Below are 27577 nucleotides of genomic sequence, written 5' to 3'. Positions count from 1 at the left end.
GGTTGAAGGGGGGACAACGAGGTTTCTTTACCTTGGCACTATTGGCATTTGGGGCTGGAAAATTCCTTGTTGTGGGGGGCTGTCCTGTGCTCTGCAGAATCTTTAGCAGCACCCCTGACTTCTTCTGGTCAGCAGCAACTTACCTACCCACGAGCTGTGACAACCAAAAATGTCTCCAGACACTGCCGACTATCCCACAGAGGGGGTAAAAATCGTCTTCAGTTGGGAACTACTGCTACACAGAACTCTACTATTTTTGCACCTTCTCTGAAAAACCTGAAATGACTTCAAAACAAAAAGTGTTTTAAAAAGTCAATGCTCAGGTATAAGTGAAAACTGTGACTACTATCATGGTAATCTAAAAGATGACCACATTTTTAATTCTTAAAAAAATATATATATAAAAAGTTCTAAGAAAGCATCACCTTGGGTATTTTAACAAAATGTGTTTGAGTAGCTATTTAAAGTTTCTAAAAACAGAAAAAAAAATGAAAAAATAAGGCCTTTCAATTTTAGGAAACTTTATTTTCTACCATTAGTTTAAAAGAAATTTCCATCGATCTACCTCTTTGTGTTCATTGATGCCTTCATCATCCATTTATTAGTGAGAGGATCAAACATCTCCATGCTACCTAAATGTTCATTTCCATCATGTCCACCTACTGCATACACTTTACCTGTTAAATAGAGAAGTATTTTCATTGGATTCCAAATAGTGTTGTTTATATATATAAACGACTATATAATTAAAATGTCACCATAAATTTTCAACAACTCCTGTGCTGTTCAACATAATGATCTATGCCATTTCAGTAGTTAAATGAAAATCAATGTTAGCTTACACTAAACATGCCATTCGCTTTACATGAAGTTATTTAAATGCTCAAACACTATCCCCTTAGGTTTCCCAACGTTTTATTGCTTAGATGAAATCCCTAATCATGTTGCAAAGAATGTTTCATAAAATGGAATAAAGCTCACGTTATATAAAGAAAATATATGGCCGGGCGCTGTGGCTCACGCCTGTAATCCTAGCTCTTGGGAGGCCGAGGCGGGCGGATTGCTCAAGGTCAGGAGTTCAAAACCAGCCTGAGCAAGAGCGAGACCCCGTCTCTACTATAAATAGAAAGAAATTAATTGGCCAACTGATATATATATAAAAAATTAGCCGGGCATGGTGGCGCATGCCTGTAGTCCCAGCTACCCGGGAGGCTGAGGCAGAAGGATCACTCGAGCCCAGGAGTTTGAGGTTGCTGTGAGCTAGGCTGACGCCACGGCACTCACTCTAGCCTGGGCAACAAAGGGAGACTCTGTCTCAAAAAAAAAAAAAAAAAGAAAATATAAAACTGTTAATACAATCAATTTTTTTCTAAATGAAACACATAAAAATACACACAGAAAAACAGGAAAGGTTACACACTAAGAAGTTAACTCTGAATATTTCTGGGTGTGTGGAGTATAGATGATTTTTATTTTTTATTAAAATATATTTTATTTTATTTATTTATTTATTTATTTAGAGACAGAGTCTCACTCTGTTGCCCTGAGTAGAGTGCTGTGGCGTCAGCCTAGCTCACAGCAACCTCAAACTCCTGAGCTAAAGCAATCCTGCCTTAGCCTCCAAAGTAGCCGGGACTACAGGCATGCACCACCATGCTTGGCCAATTTTTTCTCTATATTAGATTTATTATTTATGTATTATTATTAGATTTATTATTTATTTATTATTTATTATATTTTTAGTTGTCCAGCTAATTTCTTTCTATTTTCAGTAGAGACAGAGTCTTGTTCTTGCTCAGGCTGGTCTCGAACCCCTGACTTCAAGTGATCCTCCTGCCTCGGCCTCCCAGAGTGCTAGGATTACAGGCGTGAGCCACTGCGCCCAGCCTAAAATATATTTTATTAATACTATTGTTTTTAAAAAGGATATATACTTTTTTTAAAAAAAAGTAATTTTTAAAAAAGTTTTCTAATAATTTATCTATGGTTCTATATTAATTTTAAGTAATGAGTAAAAAAACTAGTTTCAATAACAATTAGATGGGTACAGAAAAAGCTGAAATATATACTTATGATTTGGGTTCAATAAACATTTTTCCTTCCGTTTTTTTGTAAATATAACTCAGAATAGTTTAACTCTTCATCTGCCTTTTTTCTGACATTCATCTCCACATGATATACCTCACGCAACCGATTGTACACTGAGCAGCTGTGAGCACAAAGCAAGTAAATAATCACTACCCAAATATGTTACTGATATATTAAAATATTTTACAACTTAGCAATTTTTCTTTTTTTAATTCTTTTTTTTTTTTTGCCCTATAGGTTGGAAGCAATTCTTTTATATAAAGAAAGAAGTTCTCAAAGTTCAAATATTTTTAAAAAGCACATTGTGAAAACGTGACATGATCTCAGACAACAGTGGACCCACCTTCCACAGAGATCACACCCACGTGTCGCCTTCGGCTATTCATTTCCGGTCCGAAGAACCAACTGTTTTTGTTGATAGAATAGCACTCGATACTGCGAAAGGGGTCCCCAGACCCACCTCGACCACCTACACAAAACAGCACACCTAAAGGTAAAGCCAAAACAGAGATCAAAATCACAGCAGCCAAAAATTGCTTTAAATTATAGTGTGGAAAAATATTTAGAAAGTCAAAACTGTGAGTAACAGCAAAAAAAAAACCCCAAAAAACAAACAAACAAAGGTATTTGGATAGTATTCAATGTTGTTGTGTTACTAGAAATCTAATCTAATTTTCTTTCTTCCCCCTAATTTGAACTTCTCAAATAGAGTACATTAGTACCAAATAGAGGGTATAAATCATTACAATGATTTATACCCTCATCTACTCTGTAAAATTGCTCTTGCTAAAGGTCATAACAAAACTAATTAACTCCTAATTTCTTTTTTTTTTTTTTTGAGACAGTCTCACTTTGTTGCCCAGGCTAGAGTGAGTGGCATGGCCTGAGCCTAGCTCACAGCAACCTCAAACTCCTGGGCTCAAGCGATCCTCCTGCCTCAGCCTCCCGAGTAGCTGGGACTACAGGCATGCACCACCATGTCCAGCTAATTTTTTCTATATATTTTTAGTTGGCCAATTAATTTCTTTCTATTTTTAGTTGAGACAGGGTCTCACACTTGCTCAGGCTGGTTTCGAACTCCTGACCTCGAGCGATCTGCCCGCCTCAGCCTCCCAGAGTGCTAGGATTACAGGCGTGAGCCACTGCGCCCACCCGACCCTAAGTTAATTTCTTAATGACACTTTGAGAAGCACTGACCCCCTTACAAAGTAAATCCTTAGCACAGCATAAAAGCCTCCCAGGACTTAATCCAATCATCATCTTCTCCTTCTTTTCCTCTCTTTCTCTCTCTCTCTCTAACTTCATGCTCCTGCCAACCTGCATATAGTGCTCATCCCTGGTATTCCTACAGCACTTTTGGTAATTCACATTCACTTAATAAACAGTATTGAAATGATCTATTATGCTGACATCTGGCACCAGAATCTAAGCTAGGTTAAGACTATATAGTAAGCATTTATACACTAATAAGAACTAGTACAGTGCCTGGCACAGAGAAGGCACTCGAAAAATGTAAAATGAACTGAACAATCCCTTATCCTAACTGGTACCCAAAAGAACATCTACTTATTATTCAAAACTAAAGCTGAGGTCTACTTTCTTTATAAAAACTTTTCTGACTGTTCCAAGGTAAAAATAACCACTGTTTGTGCATCCCACTATACCTTGGGATTATATAAATGCACCAGTAATACTTTAGAGCATTTATTTATTCAAATGTCCTATTTCCCTAGAGCAAACTACAAGTTCTCCCAAAATAAGGCTGGCTATATTCTATCCATGTCTGCATTTCTAATGTCTAACCCAGAGCCTTCCACACGTTAGGCACTTATACCTGTTTACTGAATGACTGCATAAATGAATAACCTGAAACCACTTGTGCTATCTTTTCCAACTAATTCAATATTCATTTTTTTTTTTGTTTTTTTTTTTTTGAGACACAGTCTCACTCTGTCGCCCAGTCTAGAGTGCTGTGGGGTCAGCCTAGCTCACAGCAACCTCCAATTCCTGGGCTCAAGGGATCCTTCTGCCTCAGCCTCCCAAGTAGCTGGGACTACAGGCATGCCCCACCATGCCCGGTTAATTTTTACTATTTTTAGTAGAGGCGAGGTCTCACTCTCAGGCTGGTCTCAAACTCCTGAGCTCAAGCAAACCTTCCACTTCTACCTCCCAGAATGCAAGGATTACAGGTGTGAGCCACCACACCTGGCCAAATTCAATATTCTAAGTCAGAGAAATTTCAAGTTGGAAGAGACTGTAAAGATCATTTAGTCAAATTGTTTTACTTCAGCTACACAGGTCACCTAGGAACACGGCATGAAAGAGAAAGGAACTAAAGTAAAAAGATCAGGATGCAAATCTTTTCTCTATTTCTCTGTGTAGCTTTGAGCACAGAGACTAATTCCTAGTCTCCTACCCATAAAATGGAATAACATCATCTATCTCATAATGAGAGTTGAAAAGTCCTTGCAATCATGCAAAAGATCATGTATACAAGTATCTAGTATATTTTGGCATATAACCTAGGATACTAAGGTGGTGTTTGAATTCAAATCCGAATTTGAAGAATTTCATCAAATGCCCTGGCCTTCTAGAACAGACTTCACAACTTTAAAAAAATAAAACTATGCCCCTAAAAAAATTTATTTACATCAACCTATAAAAAAAAAGTCTGAATAAGTAACAGTCCTTTTCATGTAAAGTTATTTAGAACTACTTCTTCATAGGCAGGTGTATGATTTTCAGCCTTTCTTTATGCCTATACCTACCTAGATAAAATTCCATTCTATTCATAAACAAGTATGCCTTTTGTTGTTTTTAGACTATTTCACAGATCTAATTTAATAAATGTATATTGAGTAGCAGCACTTATAGAGGAAGTTTCTATTCAGAGTTCCTCTTCCTATATCTCTGGACCTCACTTATTATATTCTCTCATCCTTCAAATATGTAACTCTCTATAAATGTTAAAAAAGTGAACAGGAATTATTTTCTTGGGAAAATATAAAGTCTAAAAATTGTGGTAAACAAAGATGAAAGTGCATATCTCCTAAAACATAAGAGCTTTAGATTTTAAGAGTTTAATAAGGTCCAATATACAACTAACGTAACTCTTCTGATTTGGTAAAATGCAAAAACAAATATTCAAACATGTATTTCAAGCTTCATCCTTGGCACTACAGATACAAACCTAAATAAAATACTTAACTGTCTTTGAAGAATTTAAGACATGTCAAATGAATAAATTGCCAGACAACATAGTAAAACAAATTCAAATAAAGTGCTCTTAAAAACAAAAATAATAGGAGCTAATTCGGCCTAGAAGAATCAGGGAAGACCTCAAAGTAAGAAACGTTTCAGCAGGCTCTTCAAGGTATACAGGACTTGCTATGGCTTTTTAAAAAACTGGCTTATCAGTAAAACTATCTAAAATCATGTACAATAGGAATTATGAACATACATATAAAATCATATTTTCCAATTACTACTTTAAGGCAATCGAACAATAATTATCTAACAATTAAGTTTGAACATATATAAACACCCTCCACAACAAAAATTAAGTTTGAACATATATAAACACCCTCCACAACAAAGATCATTCTAGAAAAGCTGACGAAATGAGTGATGTAATTACCAGCAGTATGCTTCCTTGGGGTGGTCCGAACAGAGTATTCAAAGTCAGGTACTGCTCTGCTACTCAAATGAAGGTGGTAATTTCTTGCTTCATCCAGTAAATCTCTACATTTTAGATTTTGCTTGACAATCTGTTCTTTTGCCACAACACCCATGAGAAAATCAACTGGCAACAAGGGCAGACGAACCTAAAATCATGAATAGTTGCAATATAAAATATAGGTGGTAATAGCACCTATACCACTTTCTCCACTTTCATTGCAGTATGTTCTCTTTTCAAAGCTTAGTTACTTCATTTATAAAGACTTTTAAAACATGTTAATAAAATTCAATGTGTCGCATTCTAAAGCAGTTTCCAGCATTGGTCTGCATTAATGAAACCAGTCTATGTTAAGTATATCCACTCTCTTTAAATATGGATTTAAATAGGCTAAATAATTCAATTGTCTTCAAATTGCTTATTTACAAAAATGGTACTGACATAACAAGGCCTCTTTGTTGCTAAAGAAAGGCATGATCGAAACAAAATTGCTGTGCTTTGTTCTTTTGCCTTTTTATGCTAAGACTGAACATAAGGAAATGTGATTTCTTACTTAAAAACATGAACTTTCATATCTGAAACAAGTAAGTGGGCCGGGCGCGGTGGCTCATGCCTGTCATCCTAGCACTCTGGGAGGCCGAGGCGGGTGGATTGCTCGAGGTCAGGAGTTCGAAACCAGCCTGAGTAAGAGCGAGACCCCGTCTCTACTATAAATACAAAGAAATTAATTGGCCAACTATATATATTTTTCAATATATATTGAGAAAATTAGCCGGGCATGGTGGCACATGCCTATAGTCCCAGCTACTCGGGAGGCTGAGGCAGGAGGATGGCTTGAGCCCAGGAGTCTGAGGTTGCTGTGAGCTAGGCTGACGCCACGGCACTCACTCCAGCCTGGGCAACAAAGTGAAACTCTGTCTCAAAAAAAAAACAAGTGTTTTCTTCAAATCAATGATCCTGGGAAGCCATTTACTAACTAAAGGGATACATCCCTTTCAGTAGAGGGGTTCACCATTCCTCTCTCAAAGATGCAGATTTTCTAGCCGACTAAAGGGGTGATCAAACCAGGTAATGCCATTTTGAATTAAAAGCACACACGTAGGGGGCTGAGTCCAATCTCTCCAGCCCACTGCAAGACCCACTGCAGTGGTTCACACACCTATTGCCATGGTCTCCCTTGAATAACATCTGCCTTACCATCTTAAAAAGAAAAAAAGTACATACACACAAACGAGACATAGCTGCAAACCACAAACGAGACATAGCTGCAAAATAATGAAATTTGTTTGCTCTTGTTGACAAACTTATTTTCAAAATAATTTTTTTTTTTGAGACAAAGCCTTGCTCTGTGACCAAGCTGGACTGCAGCCTCAATCTAGTGGACTTAAGGGACAGTCCTGTGTCAGCCTCCAGAGTAGGTGAGATTACAGGCGAAAGCCACTATGCCGGACTCAAAATAATTCTGAGAGAGAAGACCTAAATGTGTTCTGAACTTTGATAATCATATGAATGTATATATTATATATTGCTCTATGCAATTTAAAAAAAAACAGCCTCCTTATAATCACACTTCAAACAGGCTTCCTTCATTTGCCTATAAATGTCTAAAATGAGAACACTGGTAATTCTAAGCAATTTCATTGTTCTTAATATCTGTTAAAATTTTTGATAATAGCATTGAGAAATTTTATATTTTTTAAAATTAGCATAATTATTACCAGGTGCTTTTATCAAACAAAGTTTTAATAAGGCATTTACTTTTGAAAAAAATAAGCAAATAAGAACACTCTTCTTTTAAGAAGCATCATTTTATTTCTCAGGAATAAATGAAAAAGGAAGAAAGGAAGGGAGAAAAGAAGGGGGAGGGAGGGAAGGGAGAGAAAATAAAAGATACAGATCCCAAAGGGCCCATTATTATCTCCCTATCCCAGTAACCCTTGTTGACAGTAAAAACAAAAACAAAACAAAACAAAACAATAACAATAATAATAAGAGACATTTTTGAGGTTAAAAAAAAGTCAAGACCGGGGGCGGTGGCTCACACCTGTAATCCTAGCACTCTGGGAGGCCAAGGTGGGCGGATCTCTCAAGATAAGGAGTTTGAAACCAGCCTGAGCAAGAGGGAGACCCCGTCTCTACTAAAAATAGAAAGAAATTAATTGGCCAACTAAAAATACAGAGAAAAAAATTAACCGGGCATGGTGGCGCATGCCTGTGGTCCCAGCTACTCGGGAGGCTAAGGCAGGAGGATCACTTGAGCCCAGGAGTTTGAGGCTGCTGTGAGCTAGGCTAACGCCACGCACTCTAGCCCGGGCAGCAGAGTGAGACTGTCTCAAAAAAAAAAAAAAGTCAAACTGTGGTGAGGGAAGAAAATAGAAAGCGATGCCATGTGGTTCTTTCCAGAATAAGCCTATATGCATTAGGAATAAGTGTACTTTCATTAGCAAAATAATTCACTAAGATTTAGAAACATCATAAAACAGTAATTATAAATTATATTAACTTAGCGCTATTTCCTGAGACTCTTTTCTATTAGCATAAATGAAATATTCATTACTCTATCTCAAAGGAATATTTTAATTAGTCAGGTTAAAAAGCAGGGAATGATGTGCTAATTCAAACATGACAAATTTAGACTTATCCTTAAACAGTATAGCAACTGAATAAGAAATTGAAGAGTTATAAAACCACTTCATCCAGTAGAAGAGGAAGATTAAAGAAAAAAAAAAAAAAATAAAAAAAATAAAAAAAAAATAAAACCACTTCAGTATTGCATTACATCAATGATTTCCACACTCCTTCAAATAAGCTACACTTTTTCACAGTAAATGACACATGCTGATTTGCTTCCTGCATCATGTCATTTCTGTACACAATCCTGTTGCAGCCCCTACCTGTGCAAGTGTTTCATCCAACCACTTGGAATGATGCTGAGGGTTGGCAAGAAGCCACTTGATGGCAGCACTGTAGACCTGCTTCTCATTCTCGATATTCAGATCGCTGGAGGACAGCAGCTTATGGAGGTGCTGGGGTGACACGCTCACAAAGTCTTCGCACTCCACCACCTCGGTAAAATGCTCACAGGCGTACTGGTCCGCCATGTCCATCAAGTCTGTTCGGTTGTGGCTCTCCGCAAAGGCCCTGACTGCCAGGCAGTTGGAGGGGTGGAAATGTAACTTCATGTACTCGCAGCACGCTCTGGCCACCAGCTCAACCTGAAGGATGCAGGCTGCGTACAAGAGGGGCTGGACATTGTCGACAGTCAGAGTGAGCCGGGAAGAATAGACGAACTTTACCAGGTCTTCTATGGCGTCGCCGTCAAAATCTCTGATCTCAATCAGAGTTTGCTTGGCTTCAGCCATTTCGGAGAGAAACATGGCTCTGAAGTAGGGAATAACACAAGCCAATACCAGCTTGTGGCAAGAGATCAGCTTCGAGCCAACCTGTTCAAAACAAACCAAGAAAGACTCAACTTAATATCAAAATCAGCTTCAGATCAGCAATGAGCATGTATTGTATGCAGCAGGGACAAAAATTCCGGACAAGTTTACAAGTATTTGTTTTAATAATGCAATCCTTTGGTCACTTACTTTCAATCTAGGCTAGTTTCTTAAAGTCAGGCAATTTTTTCCTTCCAAATTAGCCATTTATCTTTTATACACATATCTATAACATATATACAACAAACTATTATTTTCTATATTATCTCATATATTTCAGGAGCATTTTGTGAATTAATGAGAATAGCAAACATCATTTAGCACTTATTATATGCCAGACACTATTCTAAGTGTTTTTCATATAATAACTCACTTAATTGAACCAATACCCCTATGAGTAGGTACTATTATTAACCACAACTTTTCAATCAGAAAACTGAAGCAAAGAATAAATCAATCAATATTTAGTATTTATTATAAGCCCAACAGAATTTTTTTTATTTTCTATTTAAATTATTTTGAAATGTTTCATAAAAAGTTTTAAAACCCCAGTAAAATTCTATCACCTTAATTGTTGAAAAATTAGATTGTTTCCAATAGTGTATCATTATAAACAACAGAGTAGTGCAATTCTTTGTAACTAAATATTTATTGACACTCTCTCTTATTCCCTACAGGAATTTTAATTCCTGTGAGTAGAAATGCTGCTTCAAAGGATAGGTGCAATGTGAACACATACTGCCAAACTGTCCATTTCTGAGCATTCATTGATATGCTGAACTGATAATTAAATTCAAATAATCTCTTTTACATATCTTTTATTTTTGCCAAAGCCAGTATGGGCCACTAAATTTTAAAGCAGGGTTGAAAATTAGAACAATGGCATGAGAGTAAACATATATACCATATGGATCAAAGAGCTTAAGTATTTCTTCATCAAAATATACACCTAGCTAAATTTCACACAGAGCTTGAAAAATTAAATAACGCTTTTCTTTTCAGTATCTTAAGACCCAGAAATACTTATGGACACTAGGAGTTTAAGGAAAGAGAATATAGGTTGTTATCCACAGTGTAACACTATGCTTCTCGACGTTCTGCACCTGAAACTCAAAGCCTATGCTTTCAGTTTATGGATTTTTGTTGAGTGTCGCCTAATTTTATTCTTCCAGGATGCCCTCAATTCCCACCGCTCTAAGCAGCTGTATGAGCAGGAACAGAAAGCAAAATCTCGTAAAAAGTGGCAAATCTCATGTGGAAAGTGCTGCGTGGATATACATGAATCGCCAAAAAACATTTAATAGCACACTGAAACATAAGAATAAGAAAGCACTTTAAATGTGTAATGCGAAAGAATCAGAACACGGCCTCTTCCACACTGCTTTACCACTTTCCCAATTTATTGAAACTGTTTTATTTTATTTTTTTTTTTAAGCAGAGCAACAGGATCCTATAGACCATAGACTTAAAGTTCACTAAAGACTTTTTCATCCAAGTTTAGATAGACTCTATTTCACTATTAGGTGTAAACAATCTCACTTAACAGATAACAATGAAGTAGAGGTTAAATTACCAGAATAGGGATATACAGTAAAACTAGTATAGCTGGGTAAACCACCAAGAATTCCTGACTTCTAACCTGTATTAACAATAAGCAGAGCCGGGCGCGGTGGCTCATGCCTGTGATCCTAGCACTCTGGGAGGCCGAGACAGGAGGATCGCTCGAGGTCAGGAATTTGAAACCAGCATGAGTAAAAGCAAAACCCCATCTCTACTAAAAATAGAAAGAAATTAATTGGCCAACTAAAAACATATAGAAAAAAATTTAGCCGGGCATGGTGGTGCACGCCTATAGTCCCAGCTACTCGGGAGGCTGAGGCAGGAGGATCGCTTGAGCCCAGGAGTTTGAGGTTGCTGTGAGCTAGGCTGATAGCACAGCACTCACTCTAGCCTGGGCAACAAAGTGAGACTGTCTCAAGAAAAAAAGAAAAAAACAATAAGCAAATTCATCAAGATATTTAAATTCATAAGTGAAGAGCTTATCTGGCCAGTGGCAATTTATTATTAATAATTTCGCTAATAATAACTATTCGTTGTTCTAGGGTTCTAGAACTCTCAGAAGTTAAATTAACTAAGAAATAATGAATATCAACATTAAATTAGTATGATAATTTTATCTAAATGCTAACCTTTCTTCCTTTACCCTTCCTTATGTCCCTTCCCCTTCAATAAAAAAATGAGACTAAAATCATTCTGACCGTAACATGTAAGTGTAGCACCAAAAATTTGCCTTTTATGGTTACAGGAATCCTCATTTTTCATAGTACACTTAAGAGGTTGAGAAAAGGAAGAAAAAAGGCAGTCTCACCTTTAGCGTGACATCGCAGAGTTCTCCATTTTCATAAAATTGAAGAAGAGAACCATGAAAATCTTTCCAAGCTTCATTTGCTTCAAAAATAAAGGAGTCTTCTCCACCACCATCACTAACTGAAGATCTGTTCTTTGTTTGCTGGTGCTGTTGTTGTCTTTTCCCCTTTGTGAAGTGATTTCTAGCTTGTTTTCCATTCACAGGGTCTGAAGCCATTTGCAAAACTCTTTTAATATATCACTCTTCTCAAACATCCCATTTATTCTTTTTTAAAGGGTGGCGGAAAGGCAGAAGGTTGATGTAGCCACTAAACCTCAGACATTTTCGAAAACCCACTCAAGTGCCATTGTACAGTTTGCTGTGATTCAAATTCAACAACACAGAGACAAACCAAAAGAAAAAAAAAAACTATCGTTAGCAATTATAATTTGCTAATACCATAGATGTAAAATATCAATCGTTATTTTAAAAAGTACAAATAACTATAGTTTTATGATAAATGTCACATAATTCACTTCAGCTAATTATATCAGAAAAGAACTCCTTTAAAATCTAGTAAGAACAATTCAATAGCACATGACTTTTGAGATGTGAAATGCACTATCTTCAAAAAGAGAAGCTATGAGTTAAAAATTTTAAGCTTAGAGACTTTACTCAGTGATGCAAAACAAACACAGAAGGTTATTTTGATTGAATTAGGTTCACCCTAGATTCCAAACTCGGATCATGGCTCCACCATTTACAAACTAACTATATGATCTTGGGCAAATGACAACCTGCTTAAACCTTAGTTATCTCTTCCGTGAAATGGAGAAGCCACTTACAGGAATATTTTGAGGATAAGAGGTATTGTATGGCCAGGAATAGGAACTGGTGCATTGTTATAAAGAGCTTATCACATTTTCCCATGGAATGTATTAGTATTTACACATAAAACCAGACTTACCTCATCATCAAAGCGTATTTGATAAATATCCACACCATCAATAGTTCTACACTACAATTCTACTTTGGTAAGAGGAACAGAGGATTTTAAGTTAAAACACATTATTTTGCCACTTACTAGCTGTGTGACTTTTATGAAGGCTTCACTAATCCTCAGGTTCTTCATCTATAAACAGGGATACCTATCTACCTACCTCATAACACTCGCCTGAGGATTACATCAAATACAGTAATGGGTTTCCAGGTGCTTGTGAAACTATAAACAATGTTGCAAATATTGGTATTATTAGAGAGTGGAAAGCTCTGAATATGCAGTTTCAGAAAATTATAAACACCTCGACTTTAGCTGTAGTAGGTTCTTTAATCTCATCGTTTTCAGCTTTTGACAAGAACCAATATAGTCAATGTAAGATTATAATTATTAATATCTTTTTTAAGTTTCTGTGGCAGACACACACACAAGTGGCCCCCAATGAATGTCATGTAATTCCCTGTGTACAGGAAGAACCTGTCACTTGCTTCCAATCAATAGGAAGTGAGAAAGTGACAGGATCTTACGTTCTTGATTATGTTATACAACATGGTGTCAACAGAGAGGCGGCCCCCCTGCAGAGAGTTCAGGGTAGGATAATGCCCATAAAAATCGCTGATCTTATTAAGATGACAGTAATCCTACAGGTAAAATTTTTGCTGAAATGATTCCCCTTTGTTTTCCATATCCAATTACTTTAATTCAAACTTTCATTTATTTTATTTTTAGACAGAGTCTCACTGTGTTTCCCGGGCTAGTGTGCTGTGGCATCAGCCTTGCTCAGCGCAACCTCAAACTCCTGGGCTCAAGCGATCCTCCTGCCTCAGCCTCCCAAGTGGCTGGGACTACAGGTATGCGCCACCATGCCCGGCTAATTTTTCTATATATTTTTAGTTGTCTAGCTAATTTCGTTCTATTTTTAGTAGAGACAGGTCTCATTCTTGCTCAGGCTGGTCTCGAACTCCTGAGCTCAAACGATCCTCCCACCTTGGCCTCCCAGAGTGCTAGGATGACAGACTTAAGCCATCGAGCCGGCCCAAACTTTCATTATTAAATTAAGCAACCTTCTGCATTAAAATAACTAAAGATGCACTATGTATATTGATTTATCATTTATATATTAAGTGCTCTGCAAACACTAGCATTCATCTCTACTTGATCTTTGAGGTATATACAGACGTCTCAGACTTTTACAAAGTGCAAGCACATTTCTGCTACTTTATTCTATAAATTCTCAAGCATTGATTTAGAACCTTGACTTTTGAAAAGCATTCAGATTTCAAATGAAAATACTGATCAACATCATGGGGGGGGAAGATCTAAAGGAAAAAGACAACATTATTCAATGGACAGATTTGTTCATTCATAAGTTTGTTGTAGCATCACCTGATCTACCTTTTACTCTCCATGCCTTGTAACTGCTACTGGTGAGTAACTGATCCAGAAACAGAAGCTGGCCTCACAACGTAAAGCCTTATAACCCAGCAACCCATCGCTACACAAGGAAAATAGGGCAGTCACATACAGCTTATTTTCATACTCTAAGAATGAATTCACATCAGCAGAGCCCAGGCATTCGTGACCAGCCTGGGTGATATATATAGCAAGACCTTGTCTCAAAAGAAAGAATGAACGAACTCAAACTCAGAATTATATCCGATTCAGAAATTCCAAAAATGCAAATAAGATTTTCACTGTTATAAATTAAAAACACAGGCCAGGCGAGGTGGCTCACACCTGTAATCCTAGCACTCTGGGAGGCCAAGGCGGGCCGATTGCTCGAGGTCAGGATTTCGAAACCAGCCCGAGCAAGAGGGAGACCCTGTCTCTACTATAAATAGAAAGAAATTAATTGGCCAACTAATATATATATATATAAAAAAAAATTAGCCGGGCATGGTGGCGCATGCCTGTAGTCCCAGCTACTCGGGAGGCTGAGGCAGGAGGATTGCTTGAGCCCAGGAGTTGGAGGTTGCTGTGAGCTCAGCTGACGCTACGGCACTCACTTTAGCCTGTGCAACAAAGCGAGACTCTGTCTCAAAAAAAAAATTTTTTAAATAAAAAATAAATTAAATAAATTAAAAACACAAATTATAATCTAATCTACATATGCAACTTGTACATTTCTTGAAATCATATACATCCATGTTCTTTCCAAACCAACAATACTAAAAGCCAAAGTGATCATCAATTAGGATTTAATATAACTATGATATATAAGAAATGTTATATAACAGAAATATCACCATCTAGTTTAGAAGATAAAATACTTAATTTCCTTTAGCATTTGGTGTTTTGTAAAGTGTCCCGACCCGCGGGACCTTCTGTTACTCGCGGGGGTCAAGGGGGACCATGCCTGAAAGAGATGGGCGAGAGAAAGGAACGAGAGCAAGCAAAGGGTTGTCAAGGTCTGCTTTACTAGGTTTTTCCTTGGTTTTATAAGCAAACAGAAACAAAGAAGTAGGGAGGGGCAGCGGGGGGGGGGGGGTTAGGGTTGATCGGTCAAAAACAGTTTAGGGTCAATCAGTTACAAACATCATAGGGTTTATCAATCACAGATAGCCTCTGGAGCCAAGCCTGGAGGGTTTATCAGTCACAAACAGCCTCTGGCGCCAAGCCTGGGATATCTTGCAATCTTTCTCAGAATGGCCATTAAGCACCTTCAGACAGCTCAGGGTATTTATGGGTTAAGACCCTTAAAGGCCTCAGTTCCTAACAGTAAAGGAAAAAACAAATGTCCAAATTTTAAAATCAAAGAGCCAAATTATCTTTTAGCATCTTAAATAATATTCTGACATGCGGGAATGTATGAGTGCCATACCATCCCTTCTACTGCCCATCAAGCCTGGGGGGGAGGGGGAAGTGAGGAGTGACAGTGTCTGCCTAAGGATAAGGGATCAATAAGTGTTGTCACATCCAGGCAGAAGCAGCAGCTCTATTACTCATAGGAAGTTAGTGTATCATAAAGTATCGATTTCTAGTTCTGGAAAAAAAACAGGCATTCAGTGCTTCAAAGCTCTTTCCTTTCCCCAAAAAGGTAATTTTAAAAATAATCTCTAAAATTTCCATTAAAGAAACCTGTCTAAGAAGAATCGCTTGAGCCCAGGAGTCTGATATTGCTGTGAGTGAGGCTGATGCCACAGCACTCTAGCTGGGGCAACAGAGTGAGACTCTGTCTCAAAAAAAGAAACCTGGCCAGGCATCATGGCTCACGCCTGTAATTCTAGCACTCTGGGAGGCCAAGGGGGAGGCCAAGGCGGGCGGATTGCTTGAGGTCAGGAGTTCAAAACCAGCCTGAACAAGAGCGAGACCCCGTCTCTACTATAAATAGAAAGAAATTAATTGGCCAACTAATATATATAGAAAAAATGAGCCGGGCATGGTGGCGCATGCCTGTAGTCCCAGCTACTCAGGAAGCTGAGGCAGAAGGATCGCTTGGGCCCAGGAGTTTGAGGTTGCTATGAGCGAGGCTGATGCCACAGCACTCACTCTAGCCTGGGAAACAAAGCGAGACTCAAAAAAAAAAAAAAAAAAAGAAAGAAACCTGCCTAGATTATTGAAGCCAGTGGTTCTTCCAACTTTCAGGGGCCATGAGCCCCTTTTGAACATCTGTTGAAAGCTATGGGTCTTCTCCCCTGAAAAGTAAAAATACACAAGGTTTGCAAACCTTTGGAAAACCATTTATAGGCACACTCACAGATGGAGGTTAAGAATCAGCAAGATGGGCCAGGCACAGTGGCTCCTGCCTGTAATCCTAGCACTCTGGGAGGCCGAGGCGGGAGGATTGCTGGAGGTCAGGAGTTGGAGGTTGCTGTGAGCAAGGCTGGCACCACAGCACTCTAACCTGGGCAACAGAGAGAGACTCTGTCTCAAAAAAAAAAAAAAAAAGAAAAAAAAAATCAGCAAGATGAAGTAGAAAATTTCCCAAGGTCCCTCCAACGCTCTTCCATAACCCTACTTCTGACTCACAAAAACCAACTGAATCATTCATAACCAAAAAATACACACTTGTACAGCCAACTCTTAAAAAAAAAAAAAAAGGTTGACAGTATCTATATGAGCACTATTCACCAGAAAATAAATTGCACTGGCAGCATTTTAAAAAATAGCATGTGACTAGTCATATCAATGAATGGTATAGTGGATTACAGTTTGCAAAATGCTTCCACATACAATAAACATTAACCCTCACAATTTTGGGAAGATAGAAGCATGTATTATTTTTATCCCTCTCCCACAGCTAAGGAAACAGAGGATCAGAAAATAACTCGCCATGCTCACACAGCCAATGAGTGGAGAGCTGGGGTTCCAATCCGGAATTGCACAGTTCCAGGAGTGCGCTCAGTACACTACTATATTCTAATGCTTCCACAGAAGCCCCTCCGAACAGAGAAAACAGATTTCTTTTAGAAAGTTCAGTGGGCCACATTTTATTGTAGATATATCTTGACAACCATAAATAAAAATTAAAGTATTTAGGCCGGGCGCGGTGGCTCACGCCTGTAATCCTAGCTCTCTGGGAGGCCCAGGCGGGCGGATTGCTCAAGGTCAGGAGTTCGAAACCAGCCTGAGCAAGAGCGAGACCCTGTCTCTACTATAAATAGAAAGAAATTAATTGGCCAACTGATATATATAGAAAAAATGAGCCGGGCATGGTGGCGCATGCCTGTAGTCCCAGCTACTCGGGAGGCTGAGGCAGGAGGATCGCTTGAGCCCAGGAGTTTGAGGTTGCTGTGAGCTAGGCTGACGCCACGGCACTCACTCTAGCCTGGGCAGCAAAGCGAGACTCTGTCTCAAAAAAAAAAAAAGAAAAATTAAAGTATTTAAAAATGTTTGTTTTCCTCTTGCTTCATTGGTTAACATAAAACACTTTTCCCCCTGAAAAGACACGGTCAAGCTAACGTGTATAACGCTTTTGAAAAATTTGACATTCTGTGTGACCACCAATTAGGTCCCAAAAAATAAAAAAATAAAAAGAATTAAGAAAATAGTTAAAAATTAAAAAAGAAAAGAAAAGAAAAATTTGACATTCTATTATTCTACGAAACATTTCTTCTCCCTCATCTACCTAGTTCTTTTTTTTTTTTTTTTTAATAAGACAGAGTCTCGCTTTGTTGCCCAGGCTAAAGTGAGTGCCATGGCGTCAGCCTAGCCTACAGCAACCTCCAACTCCTGGGCTCAAGCGATCCTCCTGCCTCAGCCTCCGGAGTAGCTGGGACTACAGGCATGCGCCACCATGCCCGGTTAATGTTTTTTCTATATATATTAGTTAGCCAATTAATTTTTTTCTATTTATAGTAGAGACGGGGGTCTCGCTCTTGCTCAGGCTGGTTTCGAACTCCTGACCTCGAGCAATCGGCCCGCCTCGGCCTCCCAGAGTGCTAGGATTACAGGCATCAGCCACCGGGCCTGGCCTTAAGTTCTTAATATACAAAAATAAATGATTTTTTGTTGAGAATTCAAACATAAGAAAGCAGAAGTTTAAACATCCAATTTTTAAAACACAAAAGCTATCTGAAATTAGTTTTTTTTTTTTTTTTTTTTTTTTTGAGACAGAGTCTCACTTGTTACCCAGGCTAGAGTGAGTGCCGTGGCGTCAGCCTAGCTCACAGCAACCTCAAACTCCTGGGCTCAAGCGATCCTCCTGCCTCAGCCTCCCGAAGAGCTGGGACTACAGGCATGTGCCACCATGCCCGGCTCATTTTTTCTATATATATGTTAGTTGGCCAATTAATTTCTTTCTAGTTATAGTAGAGACGGGGTCTCACTCTTGCTCAGGCTGGTTTCGAACTCCTGACCTTGAGCAATCCACCCGTCTCGGCCTCCCAGAGAGCTAGGATTACAGGTGTGAGCCACCACGCCCGGCCTGAAATTAGTTTTTAAGATGTTTGAAATATTTCCTTTAGTCTTTTTAAAATGCCAATACACACTTCGATTTTCTACAACTCTCAAAAGTTCTTGATAAAACAAAAAGGTCATTTGTCAAAACCCATAGACTGCACAACTCAAGAGTGAACCCTAAGGTAAGCTATGGAATTTGGGTGTTAATGACACATCAACATAGGTTCAGCAACTGTAACAAATGTCCCACTCTGGTGAGGGAGTTTCTGCAGGGGCAGAGGGTAGTGGGAAATCTTTATCCCTTCCCTCAATTTTGCTGTGAACTTAAAATTGCTCTAAAAAATAAATTCTATTTTTTTAAAGTGGGTGGGAGCAAAATTTATCTACCTCGCTTTCTTTTTAATAAATGAGGAGATACTGTTTTTTTGTTTTTGAGCCAGGGTCTTGCTCTGTCTCCCAGGCTAGAGTGCAGTGGGTCAGCCTCGCTCACAGCAACCTCAAACTCTTGGGTTCCAACAATCCTCCTGCCTCAGCCTCCCAAGTAGCTGGGACTACAGGTACATACCATCACACTTATCTGATTTTTCTATTTTTTTGTAGAGACAACACGTCTTGGTCTTGCTCAGGCCAGTCTCAAATTCCTGGCCTCAAGCCATCAGCCCACTTCAGCCTTCCAAAGTGCTAGGATTACAGGTGTGAGCCACCTCGCCAGGTGAAAATACTGTTTCTAAAAAATTACTCTCAGCCAGGCGCGGTGGCCCATGCCTGTAATCCTAGCACTCTGGGAGGCCAAGGTGGGAGGATTGCTCAAGGTCAGAAGTTCAAGACCAGCCTGAGCAAGAGCAAGACCCTGTCTCTACTAAAAAAAAAAAAATAGAAGGAAATTAGCTGCACAACTAAAAAGACATAGAAAAAATTAGCCAGCATGGTGGCGCATGCTTGTAGTCCCAGCTACTCAGTAGGCTGAGGCAGGAGGATCATTTGAGCCCAGGGGTTTGAGGTTGCTGTAAGCGAGGCTGACGCCACGGCACTCTAGCCCAGGCAACAGAGCAAGGCTCTGTCTCAAAAAAAAAAATTACTCTGTGAATTGAGTTTCCCGTCAGGATGCAGAACTTGTAATTATTACAGAATGCAGCATCTTAGAAAACAAATTATTACAGAATATAGCATCTTAAAAAACAATGACAGAAATCTAATCAAATGATTAAAAAGTTAGCAGCTTTAAATACAAAAATGAAGCCAAGAGCACATATGTAGTTGAATACAGTATCTTGAGACCTTTTTTTATGTGTATGTATATGCAATTTGGTGTGTTAAAAGCAATGTACAGAATGACTAAAAGTTTGAAGTGGGTCAGTTTGGCTGACAAACTGCAAGAAGGCAGGAGGAAAAGCTGCAGCTAAAGCCACCTAAAGCCTCCAAAGCCACCTAAAGTAGCTAAAGCCACCTCCAAGCAGCTTTCCAGGCGCCAGCAGTATTAATTAGCAGCAGTCCTCTGCTTACCCAAGTGTACCTCGTGGCAGGGCCAGGACTCCAGGGAGGTGCAGGCAGAGGACTTCCTCATAAACAGATAATGAACACCCGGAGCCTAACAAGCATCAATTCACACAGGAGGAAAACACGTGCAACCAGCACCCAGCACACTTGTGTCAACGCAGGTTCTAAGAACTTTCCCAAAGGATCCTCCCAACGTGGCAACATTTAAAGAGTCAAAAACTGAAGTCATGCAATTCAAACAGACTGAAAAGAACCCTGAAAAAAAAAAAAATAGTTAAGCGTTCCAGGAAAAGTCACCTGATAAACAGGGCCAAGAGGGAAGAATGCAAAAGCCAGAGGCCCGGGCTGGAAAATGCAAACTAAATTGCCAACTATTATTCCTCCCTGAAGACACCAGCAAGCTCACGGAGCCCAGAACTGAATGCCAGAAGCAGAGAGCTGTCACCCGTGCGGTAACACACCCCACCCCGGCTGCATGGTTTTGAAAGAGGCTGCAGTTTCCGGCGTCACCCGGGAGGCACTCCTGCAGGCAGGCACTCCTGCAGACAGGTGTGCAGAGCCCCGCCAGGGAAGGCACCCCCAGCCCGGCCCGCCAGCACGCGCAAGTCCCGGGCAGGTACCCAGCCCCCAGTACTGGCAAGCCCCGGGGCATGCACCCAGCCCCCAGTACTGGCACGTCTGGGGCAGGTACTGAGCCCCCAGTACTGGCAAGTCCTGGGCAGGCACCGAGCCCCTAGTACTGGCACGTCCCGGGCAGGTACCGAGCCCCCAGTACCGGCAAGTCTCCGGCAGGCACCGAGTCCCTAGTACTGGCAAGTCCCAGGCAGGCACCGAGTCCCTAGTACTGGCAAGTCCCGGGCAGGCACCGAGCCCCTAGTACTGGCACGTCCCAAGCAGGTACCGAGCCCCCAGTACTGGCAAGTCCCGGGCAGGCACCGAACCCCCAGTACTGGCAAGTCCCGGGCAGGCACCGAGCCCCCAGTACTGGCAAGTCCCGGGCAGGTACCAAGCCCCCAGTACTGGCAAGTCCTAAGCAGACACCGAGCCCCCAGTACCGGCACGCCCCGGGCAGGCACCGAGCCCCCAGCACCGGCACGCCCCGGGCAGGCACCGAGCCCCCAGCACCGGCACGCCCCGGGCAGGCAGTGCTCCCCTCGCCCCGGGGACAGGCAGGGACCCGGCGGGCGAGTCCCGCACCGCAGGCGGGTAACCGGGTGGGCTGCGAGTCCTCCCGCCTCGCCCCCGCGGGCCGCCCCCCGGGCCCGAACCCGCGCGCGCCCCGCCGGCCCGCGGCGCACCTGCCTCTCCCTCCCCCGGAGGGCGGGCACGGAGGCGCCCCAGAGCCGCGGCCGGGCGCCCCTCGGGAACAGGCAGCGGCGGGGACTCCGCGCGCCGCGCCGCGTCCGGGCCGGGCTGAGGCGGCGTCGGCGCGGGCTGAGGCGGCGTCGCCCGGGCTGAGGCGGCGTCGCCCGGGCTGAGGCGGGCGGGCGGGCGGGCGCGCACAAAGGGAGCGGGGCGTGAGGGCACCCGGGCGCCCGCTCACCTCCACACTCGTCCCCCGCTCGCTGCTCCCCGGCGGCGCCACGAACGCAGCCGCCCCGCGCGGCCCCTGACGCCCCGGCGGCGCCGCGCGAGCACCCGCAGACGCGCGGCCCCGCCGAGCCCGGCCGGCCGCTCCGCTCCGGGCGTCTCTTCGCTTCAGCCGCGCGGGGGGCGGGGCGGGGGCGGGGCGAGGGGCGCGTGCGCGCCGCGGCCCGCGCACGGCACTCTGGGAGTTGTAGTTTTCCGTCCCTCCTCCCCGAGTCCAGCCCAGGTCCTGGCCACCGCGGGTCCCCCCAGACTGGGCGGCCGAGGCCTCAGGGGACTGGGAGGTACCGCCCTGCCGGGGGGGAAAGCAGACGAGGGCCTCTCGGACGGCCTTGAAGGAGATTTTTAAACAGGACACCGCATAAACACCTCTGGAGTGATCCATTGCTTCACTTCCGTGCAGCTGCAAAATTTAGTTTCTCTGAATGCCCCCCAAGTCCCCTCCTGCGGTTGTGAGTGTTCCCATGGCTTATGTCTTTAAAAAAGAAAAAAAAAATAGAAGGGGGAGGAAAAGCTTGAATTTATTCCCATGTCACTTTCACCACTTGCTCTACAAAAAGTGTGCAAAGCAACTTGTGTTTATAAACACATACTCTGCAGTTTATAACCCCAAGGAAGCAGTTGCTGCTAAAAAGCCATTGCAAATAAAAACGATGCTGGAATAAACCAATTTTTTTTTTCTATAACATCAATAAAGTGGAATGTGGGAGAGGGAGGAGATCAAGAGAGAGCAAAGAAACATCTTATGCAAAAACTCCACAATGACTATTTGAATTTGAAATTTCATTGCTAGGAAAAAAAAAAATCACTTTTTTTGTTTTACATAGAATAGTTAATATTTCCAAATATTTTTCTTTAGAGCATTCGTATCTTGCACATTTCATGCAAATGTCCTTGGAAAAAACAGAGCAAGATCAGTTTTGAAGAAGCGTGCATTAAAAGGCATAAAATTTGTCTGGGACATGTCGTTGCTAGGGTTCAGACACTGATAACTCAAAAAATATAAAGCTTAGACATCCTGGACTAAGAGAGAGCCTCAGGGTCTCTCTGACTTTCCCCACCCCCACTCCTATCTCCAAGTCCTCTGTCTCTCCCAAAGCACAGGGTGAAGTTTTCTGAAGTTCTCTTATCCACCTAAGACACCAGACCTGCCAAAGAAGAGCACAGTTGCCTTCCCTGAGTTTTCATTAACTTAACTCATTGCGGGAAGAGAGACTGAAGTCTGTTAACACACTGAGAGAAAGTTTTGTCACAAACCATTGTCTGCTGTGGGCCCAACAGACTTTGTCCCAGGCCATTGTGTGTTCTCCACATCCATTCATTTCCCCCTGAAAATCATTTGCTATCCCTTAAATTGCCGTGTTTCCCCCAGCTCCTTTCCACTATGAAGGGAAATACACACATCTGTGCCCTATTGGGTCATCATTCTCCTGTGATCGGGTGATTCCCTCGTGTTACGCACGTGAAAATAAATTGTGCATGTCTTTTCTCCTATTAATCTGCCATCTGTCAGTTGATTACTTTCAGCAAACCTTCATAGGGCAAAGGGGAAGCTTTCCCTTCGCCTCTACATAGTGTAATACATATTTCATAAGACCATGTTCTAAGAGAAAAATTTTAGAGTTTCAACTTTTTAATCAGGTGTGAAAGATCTCCTAAAAATGCTTGTGGAGCAGAATTACACTTTTTTTCTCTGCTAATTGGCATATACAAAACAATAGGCTACTTGTAAGTTACTAAGAAATCGAATTTCAATATGATTGTCATTTATTCATTCAAGAATATTTGCTGAGCACCTACTATATGCCACACAAGGAGCCATGAACTGGGAAATATACAGTAACCAAAACTGAATGGTCTCTGCTTTCATGGATATTTAACATCTACTTAGGGAGCGAACTAAACAGACTAAACAGGTGATGAAAAGGTATCCATGGTGTGGCCAAGGTTGTGGGGAGCACCTGAGATACACCCAATCTAGAACTTTCTGTTGGGGAAGAGAAGTCTGGCAAAAATTCTAAAAATTAAATGAAATGGTCAAACCAAATAGCAATAAACTGGGGGTGGGGGGTGGGGAATGTCTTCCCAAACAAGTTATACGAATGGCCGAGACTCAATGAAAAGATACTCAACACCATTAGTTACCAGGGAAATTCAAATTAAACCACAATGTGCTTTCTCTATCATATCCAGTAAAATGCCCCAAATTAGAAGACAGATAAAACTAAATGTCGGAGAGACTGTACAGCAAATGAAAGTCTCATACATTGCTGGTGAGAGTGTAAAGTTGAACAATTATTTTGGATAACCATCAATTTTTTATAAAGCTAAATATATACTTACTATATGGCCCATTAATTCCACTTTTAGATATTTATCCAAGAGAAATTAAAATATATGTCAACAGAAAGACTTGTAGAGGAATGTTCATAACATCTTTATTAACAATATAGTCCTAAACTGAAAACAACCTGATTGTCTATCAAAAAATGAATAGGAGCCGGGCGCGGTGGCTCACGCCTGTAATCCTAGCTCTCTGGGAGGCTGAGGCGGGCGGATCGTTTGAGCTCAGGAGTTCGAAACCAACCTGAGCAAGAGCGAGACCCCGTCTCTACTATAAGTAGAAAGAAATTAATTGGCCAATAATATATATAGAAAAAATTAGCCGGGCATGGTGGCGCATGCCTGTAGTCCCAGCTACTCGGGAGGCTGAGGCAGGAGGATCACTTGAGCCCAGGAGTTTGAGGTTGCTGTGAGCCAGGCTGACACCACGGCACTCACTCTAGCCTGGGCAACAAAGTGAGACTCTGTCTCAAAAAAAAAAAAAAAAAAAAATGAATAGGTAAACACATCATGGTATATTTACACAATTGTATGCTACTTTGCAGTAAAAACAAATGATACATTTAAAATGTGTGTACTTAACTATAAGTAAATTGTACCTCAATAAAATTAAGATAAAAGAGAAAGAAAATGTCTTCCCCTTAAAAGTGTTATATTCGTAACAATGCTTTAAAATAATTATTTTAAAAATACATACAGTACCTTAACAAAACAGGGCATATGTTCAACTAAAATAAAAGAACATACATTTCCTGGATCTAACAGAGTATCTTAGCTTTTACTCATTTCTTCTCAGGTCCATTTGAGGATAAACAAGACTAGCCCATAATAAGTAAGGATCTTAGAGATTCTTTCCCTTCCCCTAACATGCCATAAATTAAAACTGGAAAGGATCTAATAATATCTGGTTGGCTCATTGCCTGATTGTACTTTACTCAGAATGAACTGCAATATTTTAACCTGGTTCAACATTTCCATTTTAAGTCTATATCTCTAATCCTGGAATAAAAGGCTTTACAATCTCCAAAAGAATGTCGGATGTGGACTGCAGAGGGATTTGGAAAGATTAATGAAGAGGGCAATTTTATCTTCATTTGCTAGAGAAGCAAAGCTCACAGCCAGAGGGTAGGTGCTTAAAGACAGAACAGCTGAGAATCTTTGCTTATAAATTGTCCTTAAAAAGCCTGAACACCGGGCCAGGTGCGGTGGCTCACGCCTGTAATCCTAGCACTCTGGGAGGCCGAGGCAGGAGGATCGCTCAAGGTCACGAGTTGGAAACCAGCCTGAGCAAGAGCGAGACCCCGTCTCTACTAAAAAAAAAAAAAAAAAAAAAGAAAAAGAAATGAATTGGCCAACTAAAAATATATAGAAAAAATTAGCCGGGCATGGTGGCACATGCCTGTAGTCCCAGCTACTTGGGAGGCTGAGGCAGGAGGATCGCTGGAGCCCAGGAGTTGGAGGTTGCTATGAGTGAGGCTGACCCCACAGCACTCTAGCCCGGGCAACAGAGTGAGACTTTGTCTCAAAAAAAAAAAAAAAAAAAAAAAAAAAGAAAGAAAAGAAAAGCAGAGGACTTTATATATAGGTGCTTAATAAAGACATGGGCTATAAACGAATGCATATCAACTTTGTACAGTAAAGAAAGGTCTAGCAAATATTTTCTGTCAAGGGCCACACAGTAAATATTTTAGGGTTTTGGGCCACAAAGTCTCCGTTGCAACCACTCAACTCTGCTTCCTAAAGGACAACAGCCAGGTCTCACTGGTGGCCCCAGTGCATCTATATAAGACAGAATTTGAGTTAAAAATTTGAATGAACAGAGTAGGGGGGCAGCTCTGGGCTGGAAGACATTACTCGAAGATACATTTACATAGCAGGCACACTGCTATTTTTCTACTGACTATTTTGGGTAGTTTGGGGGTGGATCTGTAGGTGGAGCTAAAACAGAAAGCATCCTTTGCATGGCCACTGCTAGTTTGGTTTTGTGCACTAAATTTTTTTTTTTTAATTACTAGTATTGATAAGTTTTAAAGAGCTGTTATTAATCTGGGTTTGGTTTTTTTTTTTTTTTCCCCCATCTTTAGCATTTCACTTTTATTACTCCCTCTTGCCCAAGTCAAATCCCTCTCCGTTTCCCAAGAACCTGCCCGGATAGGGTTGCGTTCTCAGGCTGTGTGTCTTGGAAACTGGCATTCTCTCCGGAGCAGTATGGTAAATGACAGAATGAGAACAATTTTCACCTCCACTCCTGCCATACTCAAGACTTGTGAATTTAGTTACCAGAAAAACACATTTAGAGGAACTTTCTTCAGTAACTATTTTTGAAATACGTGCAATATTCTTCTGAGCAAAACTGTACCCGTATGTGTGGAAGGAACTGGAACAGTGAAGCAAATGTAATTGTATTTCAATTCTGATATGTTATTCCAAATGTACAGTCTCTATGAAAAAGTGCTTCTTTCATTAAGCTATAGCTCTGTATTACATTAACTTTCTAATATAATGTTCACATTTTCATAATGGAATCTATCTCTGAAAAGTTTATTTTTATTTTTTTGGAGACAGAGTCTCACTCTGTTCCCAGGATAGAGTGCCATGGCATCAGCCTAGCTCACAGCAACCTCCAACTCCTGGGCTCAAGCCATCCTCCTGCCTCAGCCTCCCCAGTAGCTGGGACTACAGGCATGCGCCACCATGCCTGGCTAATTTTTTCTATATTTATATTTTTAGTTGTCCATCCAATTTCTTTCTATTTTTAGTAAAGACAAGGTCTCGCTCTTGCTCAGGCTGGTCTCAAAATCCTGAGCTCAAACAATCCACCCACCTCGGCCTCCCAGAGAGCGAGGATTACAGGTGTGAGCCACTGTGCCTGGCCTGAAAGTTTATTTTTTTGAATTATTTTTTAAAATTAAAATAAATGCAACATGGTAGACAATGCTACCTGTTTAAACAGCATCTTCTTGTCTTCTTCCTTAGTAAAAGAACTTCAGTATTTTTTTTTTTTTTTGAGACAGAGTCTCACTCTGTTGCCCAGGCTAGAGTGAGTGCTGTGGCGTCAGCCTCACTCACAGCAGCCTCCAACTCCTGGGCTCAAGCGATCCTCCTGCCTTAGCCTCCTGAGTAGCAGGGACCACAGGCATGCGCCACCATGCCCGCCTAATTTTTTCTATATATATTAGTTGGCCAATTAATTTCTTTCTATTTTTAGTAGAGACGGGGTCTCGCTCTTGCTCAGGCTGGTTTCGAACTCCTGACCTCGAGCAATCCTCCTGCCTCGGCCTCCCAGAGTGCTAGAATGACAGGCGTGAGCCACTGCACCCGGCCAGAACCTCAGTATTTTTGGAGAGATGAGTATGTGCTCATCTGAAAGATTTTTTTTCAGTTAGGCTAAGTTCTAGCCATGAGATATAAGGGCAAGTGTTACAGGGAATTTGGGGATAGCTGCTTAAAGAGAATTGATCCAGTTGGGGAGTATCTCTCTCATCCTTCTTCTTTCTTCCTGAAAATGATGGCTTGAGTTTTAGTAGCCATCTTGGACTACACAGTTATATGACTTTGGAAGTCACATGTAGGATGGTGGAAGAATGATAGAAGGAACCCTAGTCCCCAGTGACCACTGAACCATCATTTCAGCCCTGGATTGCCTACCTTTGTGCAATGAAAACAAACTTTTACCTTGGCGAAGCCACTGTGTTTAGGGCCTTTTTGTTTTACACAGCCAGACCTAACCCCTGGTTTAAGAGCATACAGAGGTGCACATG

The 27577-nt window shown here is 41.2% G+C and overlaps 1 protein-coding gene across 4 annotated transcripts in view; it reads right to left on the bottom strand.

Annotated features, from left to right (window-relative positions):
- KLHL8 (kelch like family member 8) overlaps nt 1-21567 on the bottom strand; it is a 32534-nt gene extending 10967 nt beyond the window's left edge. The window contains exons 1-8 of one of the 4 annotated variants that reach the window (XM_075998743.1): nt 21430-21563; nt 19893-20141; nt 16246-16412; nt 11573-11930; nt 8659-9207; nt 5726-5912; nt 2432-2575; nt 566-677 (exon numbers count right to left, since the gene is read on the bottom strand). In XM_075998743.1, coding sequence (XP_075854858.1) covers nt 566-677; nt 2432-2575; nt 5726-5912; nt 8659-9207; nt 11573-11788 — 1208 coding nt within the window. In that variant the 5' untranslated portion in view covers nt 11789-11930; nt 16246-16412; nt 19893-20141; nt 21430-21563. Of the gene's footprint in view, nt 1-565; nt 678-2431; nt 2576-5725; nt 5913-8658; nt 9208-11572; nt 11931-16245; nt 16413-19892; nt 20142-21429 lie in introns of all 4 variants that reach the window. The other 3 variants (XM_012774062.3, XM_075998744.1, XM_020284562.2) reach the window with 3 other exon arrangements.
- Between the last annotated feature and the right edge of the window lie 6010 nt (nt 21568-27577).

Source organism: Microcebus murinus, chromosome 29, assembly GCF_040939455.1.
Source record: "Microcebus murinus isolate Inina chromosome 29, M.murinus_Inina_mat1.0, whole genome shotgun sequence".
Classification (NCBI taxonomy): domain Eukaryota; kingdom Metazoa; phylum Chordata; class Mammalia; order Primates; family Cheirogaleidae; genus Microcebus; species Microcebus murinus.
Note: the sequence above shows the minus strand (reverse complement) of the source record. Positions and strands in the feature narration are given on the sequence as shown.